Genomic DNA, 13,734 nt, shown 5'->3' with positions numbered 1-13,734 from the left:
GGATGGCAATTCCACCACTTCCCTGGGCAACCTGTTCCAATGCCTGGCCACCATTCCAGTGAAGAGATTTTTCCTAAACTTCAATTTAAATCTCCCCTGGTGCAATTTGAGGCCATTTTCAAGGCAGATGCTTGGAGTGTCAGAGAAGACACTTACTGAAATCAAGAAGAGTCATCAGATAAATACCCCTGCTCAGCCTTCTTTTCAGGAAGGAATTAAATTCCTTTTGATTGCTAAATGCAGCTGGTTCTAATTTCTCTAATGCTAAATTTTTAGCAAAATAAGTAAGTACCCTGCAAATGTAAGTTTACAAAGGATGGAACAGAAATAATTTCCTTGAAAAAAATCCAAATCAAACCTCTCACTAAAAAAACCCAAAACCAACCCCCCCCCCAAAAAAATCCAAAAAAACAAACAAAAACCCCCACAACTTTTCTTTTTGTTGTTCTAATCAATTTCTGATTTAGATTTTGCTCAAAAACTGGCTAAACCCTTTCAGTATTGGGAAGATCTTGATGAAATTTAAAATGCTGCTGCCTTTCAAAAACTGAAGTCTACCTGTGATTTTTTTTCAATTGGGCTAAAAAGAAATGTAAATAAACAGGAAAAAGAGCAGAGGAAAATGCTCAGCATTAATTACAGGTACATGATAAATACCTGGTTTGCTGTTCCCCAGACAAACCACTCTGATGGAGTGCAGCAGAGAGCCTGAGGAGGAGCAGGGAACACGAGCACACAGCACAGATCAGCCAGAGCACTGTTCCCATGTCACAAAAAACAAATAACCATGTCCACAAGATGCCTATAAATAATAGATTGTATCTATTGACTGGAGAGCAGCCAGCATCTATCTCTCTCCTTCCTGCCTGGGAGTGCAGCCATTCATCATCTCTGCCAGCAAAGCTCCCTGCTCAGCACACCCAGCCATGGTCCCTGCCTGGCACTGCCACTGCACCCTGCAAAGCTCTGCAGACCAGGGAAAACCCTGTTAGCTCTTTGTCCCAAACCAGCTGCAGGGTGGATGGTACCTTGAGCAATGTCTCCTTGCCCACATTGAACCCCACAGTCTTTAGGGCACACTAAACAACATCCTCTGAATCACCATTTCAAAGTGTGATTTTATTTTGCTTTGAAATGGGAAATGAGAATTATTCCATCATTGTTATCTTAATGTTGGTGTGACCTGAGCATTTCCCAGCTGTGGTCCCACCTTGCACAGAGGCTCTCCCTGCTCAGGCAGCCCTGCTGATGCTCCCAAAACGTCCCCTGTTCAGGCTGTCCCAAATACAGGTGGGATGAAAGCTTCATCCACCATTTCACTCCCAGCACAGGCTGACTACAACATCTCCAGCTCTGTTGTCTATGAGACAGATTATAATGAGTGATTTCAAGCTCTGCTGTCCAGTTATCATGACAAGATACTCTAGTGTGCCATGATATGAGTGTGCATTTCCCTTCTAATCACAGTAGATTTTGATCTGAATTCAGAATATGTATCCCTTTTGTTTCAACAGTAAAGAGGCTCCGAGAAGTGGAGCTAATTTTTGGAGATCTTTATTTAATTTTCCTCTGGCAAGGCACAAATAATGTCTGTATTCACCAGGTGATATTGTGTGATATTTATCCACCTGCCAAACCTGACATGGGACAAGGTTGCTGCAGTCAACTCAGCTGAGAGTAACTGTCTATTCTGTCTCATGGTATTTTCAAGTGAAGAATAAATGCCTTTCTGGAAGATCTGTTTTAACCAAATGTATTTCATTTTAGTCAAACATAAATTTTCTGAGTCACAGGAAGAATAACTGGATTAAATTTAATAGTCTCCAATATACAAGAAGTCGCTTTTGGGCTCAAACCATATGAAGCAACATATTTTGTGATAACAAAAAATAGAAGATCAAGATAGGAAGCTGACAAGAGATGCTATTTTGCTCCCTATTTTTCCGTCCTTTTCACAACAGTCAGATTATTTATTTTGCAGAAAATGATGGAGAAGATGAAAAATTCTGATGCCTTGTTTTGCTGCAGAGGAGGTTGGGAAGCCCAAGCCTCCCCTCAGTCTCCTTCTCAAAGGCCTCAGCTCCATCCTAAGTGAGGAATGGCAGCAACGTGCTGGACTTTAGCAAGGTCCTACCCCCCACAGCTGCTACACACTGTGGTTATTTTAAGCTCTGAAGACAATTTATCAAATTACAGTTCTGAAAATGGTACAATGTGAGTCATATTTACTTCACATTTTTCTTTCCGCAGGCTCTCGCTATTGGCTGTGGGTTATTTATTACCTCTGATGCCTGCTCTGAGAAGCTCCTTTCTGGGTCTGTATATCACCTTTAATGAGTGCTTTTGCAATTTCATGACCGTTTTCTGAAGCTAAGGTGGCACTTAGCAAAGCCTAATGGTTTATGGCCCATTTCAGAGTCACTGATTCCTGCCTGTCCCTGTGGAGCCGTGCACAGCTCCCAGCTGCTGCTTCTCCCTGACCCTGCTGGGTACCAGCCCCTGCTTTGAAAGCTTTAAGGGCAACAACAGGGGCTGTCTCACCTCAACCAGGACAAATTAGTCCTGGTAGGGACTGTTCCACACCCAGTGGGTCAGTGATGGTGCAGAAGGTGGGCACACACTCCAGTGGGAAATGTCCAAGAGCTCTCAGCCCCCTCGGTTTGAAGCCACGCATTTACCATGGAGTCATTCCTGGATGGATTCCCTGCTCATGCTCATGTTTCAGCATCCAAAGGCACAACACAGACTGCCACCAGCTCCAGCTGGGACTCTCCAGGACTGGTTACTGCCTGCCCTTTGTCACATTCACCCAGTTGATGCCAACACATGAAGGATTCAGAGCTTCAGCTGGCCTCTTGCAAAGAGGCTCTGAGCAGGTAACCCACAGCTCTGCTCTCTCTTGGCCATCCACGGGTCACCAAATTCACAGTGTGTCTTTAAAGTCCTTGGTAGGTTGTCCCCAGTGTACTTAAAAGCCTGTTTAAAGCTCTGTCTAATAAGACTGTCCTTAAAAAGGACAACACTTTCCTTCAAAAGCAAGTTTTTGTCTCTTTGGGGCATTGAAATTCCCGGGGGACTGGTCTGAGACTGAGGAAAGCACATTTACAAGAGCAAGTTATTGCTGCAAACCTCACCACCTGCTGTGCTGAGTGATATGTCTGTGGTTTTGATCTTAGTCTTTTTTTTAATGATAAATACATAGTGGCATATGCACTTAAAACAAGCACGATCTGGAAAAAATAACAAACAAACCTTCAGACAAATTTCCCCTGGTCCTTTCCAAAACAAAACTGAAATAAACAACCCAAAAACCTCTACAAAAACAAAATACACCCCTGCATTTGTTCCTTTCTGCTGGGGAGAGAATGACAGAACAGATGTATAACAGAAGCTATTTATGTTGGTTAATGCATTACTTGGAGATGCTGAGAGATAGTAGAGATAAGTTTAGAAGCAAGCACATAGGAAATATATTAGAATAGAGCAGATATCCCCACCTGCCCACAGTGTCATTCTACCAAGTGTTCATTTCTAAGTGATGTGTCACAGAAATCCTGCACTGGGTTCGTGTGAAAAATACATGTGAAACAGGGAGCGGGCTCAGAGCCTTTCTGCACAACAACATCCTACAGAAATTCTCACTCTTCTGCTTCCTCCTGGCTTTCACATCACACAGAAATATCCCTCTCCCCTTACAACCATCTCAAGGAGCTGTACTCAGAGTACTGGGAGTTATAATAATTCCCATATTTAATTTTTAAGTTTTTAACATCTTGCCAATACTTGTAGCAGTCAGAAACTGCTCTTGTGTTCCATGGGAAAATATTGGTTTCAATGAAATTGTAATTTTCATTATCAGGATGATTAAATCAACCAACATTAAAATAACAATGTTGGAATAATTCTCATTTCCCATTTCAAAGCAAAATAAAATCACACTTTGAAATGGCGATTCAAAGGATGTTGTTTAGCTGGGGCAAATCTTGTTAGCTGGATCAAACCCACTGATCTTTCCCTGACACTTTTTATTAAAGATGTTACCAAATTTGCTATTCCTCAAAGCCTCAGCTTTTCACCTCGCCCTGCTCCTCCTTGGATCAGAAACCACCTATTGAAATGGCCTCAAAGGAAGACATTTTATGTCCTAAATAAAAATAGTGACAAAAACAACAATGAGAATAAAAATCACAATAACCTGATCCTAATGCATGGGGCTGGTTACAAGACAGCAATAAAATTAAAATTCCCTCTGCTGAGAAGACTTTCTGGATTCTCTGCCTGGCCTCCTACTAATCAATGATCAGATAATAAAACATATTCATAAAGGCTGTCACTATCAAAGTGCCCTGCAGGCTGTTATTTCCCTGCTATCACAAGCTCATTAACATTTGGATAAATTTGCATCTGATAGCCAAAAAGCTGGTGCTCAGTCTTCCCTGCCATCCCAGGGGAGCTGTGCTGAGCTGCACGGAGTTATCTCCCCTTGTCCATGGAGCTGTGCCTCCTTCTCATCCCCTGAGCTTTGATGCCACCACAGCAGGCTGGAAACCAACCTCTGCCCACTGTCTTCACCCATAAGATGGGTATTTCTGGATGAAACTTTGAGGAGAAGGGAGACAAAGCCTCCAAAAGGAAGTAAAAATTATCCAAGTAAATCTCAAGAGCCATTCACCAAAAAGTCTCTTTAGGAACACTTTGGATGTTGGGTCCTACTGAACTTTCAGGCAGCAGAACTGTTGGCTGAAATGGAAAGCAGGATGAAACTTGGTCTTTAACCTTTTTAAAGGCCAGTAACAATTAAGCCACTCATTGTGCTCCATAATGTTTGGCACAGACCGTATAACCTTTCAGCACCTACTATAATACAGCACCTACCTAAAACAGCACCAACTGTATTATTTCTCCCTAGCTTGCTGGAAGTTTTTATCTTCCCTATAATGCTAGAATAATCTTATTTCTACTAGCAACAAAATAAATGACTGACAAAATTTGATTGCAATTGGGTGGCTTTAGGAAAGCTTGTTATAATTTCTGTAAATCTCTCAAAATAACTCCCCAAGAAAAATTTAAATTGCATTTTCATGGTGTCAAGTTTGAGATCCCAAGTTCACAGTTGTGAGAACCTGTGACCTTTGGATCCTTTCTGAGTCTGTAACTGATTCACAAAACTACACTTTGGTTCAGGAAGGGAGGTCAAAGTAGAGCCTGTTCAGCTTCAAAGCACGCAGAAAGATTAAACCATGAGAACTGGAAGAAGGTTCATTGGGGAAGGCAACCCACCTTGGAGAAATATCACATCCTTGCTGCATGAAAGCTCCTAGGGAGAACCAGAGGCTGTTGAATATCCCAAACTCATTTGTCTGGTCATTGGCTGGCTGGTCCCGTCCTTCCTCGTACTCCTCAGTGTGCCACTCGTAGGGGCTGAAGCGACTCACCAGGAAGAGGACAACGCTCACTCCAATGTAGGCAAAAACAATGCACATCCATATCTCATAGGCCAAAGGATCCAGAAAGGAAAAAACTCCTGGTTTGGACTTTTGAGGTTTTTTTATCATTATTGATATACCTAAACTCATGAAGGGTTTGGAAAAGTCTATAACTTCTTCTCGAACCAGGGTGATGGTTAATGGTGCCACAGCCACATCTGCCCTCTGAAAAAGGAGACAGAAAAGAGATTTTCAGACTGGGAATAAAATGTATCTTCTAACTGCAGTGTATGATCCTTTGATCTCTGTTTAACCTTGTTATCTCAGAAGAAATCAGACAAAACCAATTCCAAGAAAAAGGTTAAAAAGGAGAAGCCCATAATATTGGTGGATTATTTCCATTTTATCGCTACTGATTACCAGATCTGTTTTGAAATCACAGCACTTTCTTTTTGCAGCCACCCAGCTCTTCTCATCTGATTTATCCACTGATGTCACAATATGATGAAGATGATTTTCTCTAAAAGAGCTTTATCATTCAGACATCAAAAGAGGCAAGGAAAGGCCAATCTCCTGAAAAAGGATGTCAGGATGTTTACTTCCATCAGGAACTGTCTTTTGATTGCAAAACTGATGCAGGAGAAGAGGAAAAATGTTCCAGCAACACTGATATGCACTCTCCACTAATTTTGCAGTCCATCTTGAAAATGGAGAGGGAGATACATTGAAATGGCTGGCAGCATTTACAGTGGGGCTACCATCAGGAGACAGATCATCCCCACTCCAACACAGTCTCACATGGATTTGAGGACTGATGCTCCCTGCATGATTTCCCTGGTAGGGAAAGGGAAATTAGACTCCTCTGTCTGAGGGATGACCTAAACATCACAGAGCATTAACTATCACACCAAACCAGGTTTAAAAGTGTGGGGTGCAGGCATAAATCCCTGATGATGGAAATGAATGGCTGGACAGAAAGTAATCTCATCCTTCCATTCACCACTCATGTGCTGAGTGTTTGAAATCTTTTTCTTCTTTCATCCTGCCATTACCATGCAAATCTAAAACAGAGTAAAATTTGGAGATTCTACTCATGGGAAAGTATGACCTTTCAATACTTGTTCTTCTAAAAATGTAAAGAAAAAGATTCTTGGAACTGTTGAAAGAAAACGTTTTGACATTTCCATAGGCGCAGAATGTGTCGTCTCTCTCCTAAATTAAAACATTTCACTTGGGCTCATTGTTTGAGCTGCAGTCCTCTGGAGAGCTCAGGCTGAGAGAGGGCAGAACTCCTTCTTGTTGGGATCTTTAGCTGGTCAGACTGACCCCAAGAAAAGTTAGAAAGTCTCTTTTCCCAGCCTGGCACTTGAAGAAGGAGTCAGAGCTCTTAATTTCTCAGTCTCAAGGTTGTTTATTGCGTCTTATCTATAAAAAAATTTCTCCTGCCCTGCTGAGGTCCGTCCAGCAGGACAGTTCCAGGCACTCTGCTTGCCCCCGGGGTGGTGTTGTGTCTTTATACTAAAAACTACCTGTACAAATGTTTACAATTACTTCCCAATACCTACCACCTATGTTAGACAGTGAGCCTCTACTCTAAACCAATCTATAAGTGCCACCATCACAGCAGAAGATGGAGGCCAAGAAGAAGAAGAAGGAGAAAGGCTGGACACACCCAGATTATTCCATCTTGCCTCCTGAACCCCCATACCAAAAACCCCAAAAATCTATCTTTCCACCCCGTGATAACTTCACTATTATTCTACCTAAACTGTTGCGACTTGCTGATCTTCATATAAGGTTGGTAATTTGCTCCACAGGTCATAATCAAACCCACAGGTGTTTTGGGCTCTGTGCCAGGGCTTCTGAGCCCCCTGGCAGGGGCCCTGGCCATCCTGCACTGCCAGAGGGATGTTCTGGGTTCCCACACCTTCTCCCTCTGGAATGTGATCCCAGCTGCCAGGAGCTAACTGTGGAGGTTGGAAACTCACCCCATAGACGAGCTCTCCCACCATGCCGTTCCAGGTCTTGGTGTCGGGGTCCCGCGCGCCGTACTTGCCGTCGCGCACGATCTCCAGCCGGTAGTGGTAGCCCACGTGCTTGGCAATCTCAGCAGCCAGCTCCACGCAGTAGCCCTCGTACCTCTCGTTGCCCTCAAACTGGTTGGCATTCTTCTTGAGCATCACATACGGGTCCTCCTGGCACACAGAAGAGCAGCATTGAGCTCCATTCCTCATCCCAGATGTGCACACCAGATTTTGGTCGCCCTGCAAAGCTCTGGCTTTGTGTTGCTGTGCCAACACATGCAGCCAACACACCGTGGGCTTATTCTAGAAGGTACAAAGTCTGATTTGTTTTTTATTGTGGCATATTCTTTTTATTCATGCAGAATCTGCGTGCAGCTCCTGCAGTGATGGACCTGAGGGGAATGGAGTAGCTGGCAGGATTTGGGCAACAAACCTTTCAGTGTAGTTCTGTAACGAGTATTTAATGTATCTGAGCTGTGAAATTTTAAAGGCATGCCTGCCTGTGTGGACACAGGGAGAATCAAATCTGCTGGACAGGAGAGAGCCTTAAAGTGTTTAACTCAGTTTGGGTATTGTGCCTTCTCTGCAGACTCCCAGTAAGCAATCAACAAACAAATTAGTAATATTTCACGTTTCTGCAGGGTAAGTGTATACAATGACACAATACATGATACCATACATTGTGGGCTACCTATTATTCCTTCATGATTACAGTGGAGATTTGCTTTTAAAGCAGTGATTCATCCTCTCTGAACAAAAACAGCTTATCCTTCCCAAAACTGCAGCCCCCATTCTGTGGGATAAATACAAACCATAGGTACAATGCTCCTGATTTGCCTGTGTTGATGCCTCTACTATCTTGTCATAATCTTTTGTATTTTTTACACTCAAGCATGAGAGCTCTTTAATACCGATTTAATTAGCCACAGCAATTTGCAGATACCTTTATGGAGCTGGCAGGAAACAGTAAGTGCTATTATTGTTGTTGTTATTATTATCATTATCATCATTATTATTATTATTGCTATTATAAAAATGATATAATACAAAGAAGGGCTCATGAGTGGGAAGAGGGAGCCTGCATATCAGGGAGATGTGGGAGAGGGAGAGCTGGGATGGAAGTCATGGCACTTACCAGGATAGTTGTGACTATGTAGGTCCTGTTCTGCAGGCTCGTAGACTCGTTGCCACTTTGAGTATCTACAGCGATTGGGACCAGCTTCTCATCTTCATTCCAATAACCAATCTGCCCAATACAAAACCAGGATTAATATGACTTTGGAATATTGGCCAAGGTACAGTAACAGGGTCATCCAAACCTGATCAGCCTTCTCTGCATGTTCATGCCCAGCCAGAAATCTCCTCTCCTGACTTTTCATGTCTTTGATGAGGGGGATGGGGAAATTCCCCATCCCACTGTGCTTCCAGCCTGAAAACAATAATGTGCATGATGTGCTACAGTAGCACAGTGCTTGTATGCATGCAAAAACATTCATCACATTGTACTGGAGATTATTGCCATTCCCACAAAGAAAGTTCACACTTTCCCTGTGTGACTTCCAAAATTATTCTAATGGTGAGCTTGCCTGCTGCAGGTGCAGGTGCTAGAGGGTGATGAAAAATTATCCTGCAGCTGAAAGCTTGCATGAATACAGGAGTGACTCTTGGGACATCTCGAGACAACAGGACAAAAAAATCAAGTCAGAACTTCCCCCTCCCGTTCCTGTGCCAGTGTCAAAAAGTTTGGGGTTATGAATAAACTGAACACTTATAAAGGGAAAAATTCTAAGGTTAAATTCTGCTTAATAATAATCAGGGATTTGGGCAGCTCTATCACTCCTTGCAGGTAAAGCAGAGTGCCAGCAAATATCTCTAGGAAGATCATGGTTGAGTTTATCCACTTGGAGGGCTTGATTTTATAAGAGGTTTTCCATCACCTCATGTAAGTATGAAGCTGCCTCAGCTCTGCTCATATGAAAGGAATTTCTTATCATAAATGGGAAAAGGTATTAACCAGGGCATGACCAGGAACAAGCTGATGGCAGATTAGAGATCATGACAGCTGAGGAGAAAAAAAATCTCTGCAGGCTTCTAATCACTCTTCATTGCACAGACAAAATGAATGGAAAGTGAGGAAAGGGCTTTCAAAGCTCTGCCCTAGGGCAACAAAAATGGAGACATGGATGTTTGCTTTGCACCTCTCACTGGGTGGGTCTAAAATACAATATGCATCATGGCAATGATGTAGATGTCTTCCAAAGAAATATTATTTCTGATGGTAAATACATAGAAAAATCAATACACTCAGCCACTCAATTTCATTTCCTCTAGACTCTCTCCAGACTGCCAACTTATTGAAGTTCAGAGACCCAAACTGGGCATGATGCTGCCTTTGTCCTCTTATGAATACTTTGCAGTGGAGGACGACTGCTTTGTACATCTTCAAAATCACATTTATTTTATTTGTCAAAGAAAATTTGCCTTTTTCCACTAGATTGTGGGGGGCTTTGATCTCACACCTGCTGCTCTCATGTGCAAGTATAAATTTGAGATAGGGGCTGTAAATATGGAACTTTCATTATTTACATTTTTCTTAGTTTCAAACAAGTTTTTTATCTTTCAAGGGACTGAGGAGATGCATAGAATGCCCCTTTCCAAAATACGTAGTAACTCTCCTTTATCAAGGAATAACTGAGTTATTCTCTGTTCTTCAAATACGTGGTATCTAAAGTGGGACATAAGCACCTAGAGTCAGATTTTCAAAAGGATTCATGTTTCAAGGGCTTGCCATCTCTGAATAAGGCCAGATTTTTCAAAGAGCCTGGGATATAGAAAGGGATCAAGACTTCAGAAGAGCACAAAGGTCTGTGTAGCTATTGGGACGTGGTTAGTGCTAAAGCTTTTGTCACTTCAAGGAGAACAGAATTAGGTCAACATAAAGGGTTCACTTACAATGGTTGGGGCAACAGCTTCTGCCTGGCTCTGCCTTTGTTTATCCTTGGAAAAGTGGAAGGGCAAAGCCAGACCTAGAGCTGGGCCCGCACCAACACACAGTGCCAATAGCAAAGGTGAGCTGACCAAGTTTTTTAACATTCTGGAAATTTTTTGCCACACCTGAGATGCCCTTGTTGCTCTTGATAACACCTTCCAAATGTTGTAATTGTTTTAGCAACACACCACGAGTCCTCCCTAGTGCTTGGCTTTGCTCATGCCTAGAGATGGGAATGCCCTTGTTGTTTGTCCACAAACAAACTTTCATGAACAGGAATCCCTGCTGAGACCCAACCACACTGCCCCTCAAACATGGGCTGGAGCCTGACACAGGATGTTGGTCACTCCCTGTTTTACCTTTCTGATCCCATCGTGCTTCATCTCAATCACATGGAGGGTGTAGTTGGTCCTGCGTCCTTTCTCATTAAACTGAACGTTGCCAGACAATCCTTCAAAATGGACCTTAAATACATAAATAGCAATGAAGACAGCAAATTGGTCAGCTTCTCATGCCGTGGTGATTCAGCAGCAGTGAGAGGGGAGGGGAAGAAGGGTGCTGAGTGCAGTCATTACTCTCAATTCCATGCAGGGGAGGCAGCATATCTGCTTGAAACTGGTTTGTCACTAAGGCTCACTCTATACAGTATGCCTGGCCATGGGCACAGCCATCCTCTTAGCTGACTCTTTAATTTAAAAACCCTTTATCTTAAAACTCAGTGGTTTAAAACATAGAGCAGCCTAAGAGCTACATCACCAATGTGAGCCCATCACCTCTTGGGATGTGACAGTGAGCTAAATCAGCTCTGAACTCCTTGAGTTTGCAGGGTTTTGTATTTTCTAAATCTGACCTGGAGTCGGGATTTGGTAAAGAATTTGTCAGCTCAAATCAGGAACTGTAAATCAGGAGGAAATATGAAACCATGGCCACAGCTCCCAGCCATTATTTTTGTATAGAGAGGAGTCTATAAGTTATCAAGCAAATTTAATTACCTCTGCACCAGATTAATAAAATCCAACAATTTAGTATTGACATTTGCATAGGAACCTTTGAACAGTAAATCTCTGCTGATAACGCAGCCGAGCTGAAGTGATGCTCACATCACATCCCACATCCTGAACTTCCCTTGCTGCAAAAGTGCCCAGCCTGAAATGCAGAAGGGCCCCTGACTGGAGTCACACACTCTGTGGGGACCAGGAAAATGGGAAAAAGAGTGCAGATTTGGGTTTCTATGGAGACCACCTAGAGAAGTGCTCTTTTTCTGCCTTTCCACTTGCTTTGGACAAACCTCTTGTCCCTGCAACTGAAGTCTTTCCACATGCAAAATGGGGACATTTAGGTATTTAACAGCCTTTTAAAATACCCTGAGATCCTCAGAATAAAGACCCATGGTGAAGAAATGAGGCTGTATCATTACAGAGGAAATCTGTTGTTAATCTGGTTAAGCCGTGTTTGTTTTCCAGCTGTTACAACAAAGGTTTGTCATGAAAATGAACATCTGCCAGCATTTTCTGAAGCTGTTTCAAATCAAGAGGTATTCCTGGTGACATTTGGACAAACATGCTTTTCCCTTTTCACAAGACACAACATGCTCATAAAAAATAGATGTGCTGAAAAAGCACCATTGTCTTAAGCACTCCCAAGCCTGCTTTTTTTCATGTCTCCTTTGGTTTTCCTTTCAGGTTCTGACCAATTCTGAAGCTCAGGTCACAGGTGCTTGTGCTTTGTAGCTTTGTATGCACTAAAAGGCAGGTTTACAGCATCAATTTCTTCTACCTGAGTGAATGAAATCTTAATCCTGTGATATCCATGTGTCACTGAAATGCAAAAGGGATCTCTGCTATTCATGCTGCAGGAGGCAGCACAACTTTTCTGCCATTCACCATCCTCTGAAGGTAAATGCAAAATACAAAAATGCAATGCAAAATGCAAAGTGCAGTGCAAAGTACAGTCAGGACTGACTTCAACAGTGCTAAGCACTACTCAAGCCAACTGGAGACATTTAAGCACATTTGTGTGTAAGACATGGATGGGCATGTTGCTCTTTGCTGGGCTATCTGTAGCAGAAGGATGCTGTTGTGGCCTTCTGTTGTACAGAGTTAGTCAGCAGTTAGGGACTGGGTTTCTGCTTATTAGATGTGCTGACCACATAATGATAAAAAAAGAATTTGTTTAAAATTATCATAACCTTTTCAAAATAAAATTGAAACCTTAGTGTAGTGGTTTTAAGCAATATTTTGTGGGCTTTTTCCTGCAAAAAAAGAAAAAAGGTAATTATCTTTAATAAAAATATACATTCTCCTTGATCATGCCAGATTTCTGTTTTTAAGAAAATGAAGAATCCTTCATAATTCTTTTCCTCTTTGTTCCTGCAATCCGTGAATCCTCGTTAGGTGGGGGTCAGTCTATTTCCCCAGACAGAACAACAGGACAAGAGGAAATGGCCTCGAGTTGTGTCAGGGGAAGTTTAGATTGGCCATTAGGAAAAAATTTCCTCTCCAAAAGGTTGTCGAGCATTGGATGGGCTGTCCAGGGAGATAAGTGGTGGAGTCACCATTTCTGGAGGGATTTAAAAGATGTGTGGATGTGGCAGTGCTGGGGACATGGTTTAGTGGTTTGGTGAACTTGAAAATGCTGGGATAATGTTTGGACTCAATCATCTTAGATTTTCCAGCCTAAATGTTTTTATGGTTCTGTGGTTCCTTCCTACACTAAACAGGAATAAGGCAATTTGAGAGCTTAATCCAGATGTTTGAGTGGAAGCAAGTAGAGAAACCTTTTGCTTTTAAAAAGCTTATAAAATTTAAGCATTAGCAAATGGGAGGTGAACAGAAAGCACACTGTGAACAGCTGTAAGAATTGCCTTAATTGTGAGTCTTTACAGAAAGGATAACTCAAACCTTCAATTTTATCATAAGTTATTCTATTTCCATCTGCCTCTTTCTTGATACATTACTAAATACTGGAAGATTATCAAATTCATACTTAAATTTTTTGCTAGGAGGCTTCTTGCCCTGCCTGTTTCAGTCTTTTATTTTGATCATCACAACTGAACTGGTCAAGCCTTTTTAAAATTATTATTTTTCATCTGTAATGGAGCAACTTTTGCAAATGGGTCTTTGTATTCTTCACCCAAGGTCACTCCAGCTGAAAAATTAAGACTTTTAAAATTGTTTTAATGAAGATATAAGGAAATTTCAGAGGAGATTTTCCAACACACACAAATTATATTTTCTAGCTGTCTAATTTTGATATCTTATTCTCATAAATTCAATAAAGAAAAATGCTGGAGCAG

The 13,734-nt window shown here is 42.0% G+C and overlaps 1 protein-coding gene across 3 annotated transcripts in view; it reads right to left on the bottom strand.

Annotated features, from left to right (window-relative positions):
- Positions 1-13,734, bottom strand: part of GRIA1 (glutamate ionotropic receptor AMPA type subunit 1) — a 121,517-nt gene that overhangs the window by 29,937 nt on the left and 77,846 nt on the right. For all 3 annotated transcript variants that reach the window (XR_011681691.1, XM_071443406.1, XM_071443405.1), the window contains exons 8-11: positions 10,799-10,903; positions 8,586-8,696; positions 7,415-7,621; positions 5,281-5,651 (exon numbers count right to left, since the gene is read on the bottom strand). Coding sequence is in view for 2 of the 3 variants with exons in the window: in XM_071443406.1 (XP_071299507.1) it covers positions 5,281-5,651; positions 7,415-7,621; positions 8,586-8,696; positions 10,799-10,903 (794 nt within the window). In the remaining variant the exon portion in view is untranslated. The remainder of the gene's footprint in view (positions 1-5,280; positions 5,652-7,414; positions 7,622-8,585; positions 8,697-10,798; positions 10,904-13,734) is intronic.

This window comes from Agelaius tricolor, unplaced genomic scaffold (assembly GCF_023055355.1).
Source record: "Agelaius tricolor isolate 1412-34295 unplaced genomic scaffold, bAgeTri1.0.p SCAF_18, whole genome shotgun sequence".
NCBI classification, from domain to species: Eukaryota; Metazoa; Chordata; class Aves; order Passeriformes; family Icteridae; genus Agelaius; species Agelaius tricolor.
This window is presented reverse-complemented; position numbering and strand designations above follow the sequence as displayed.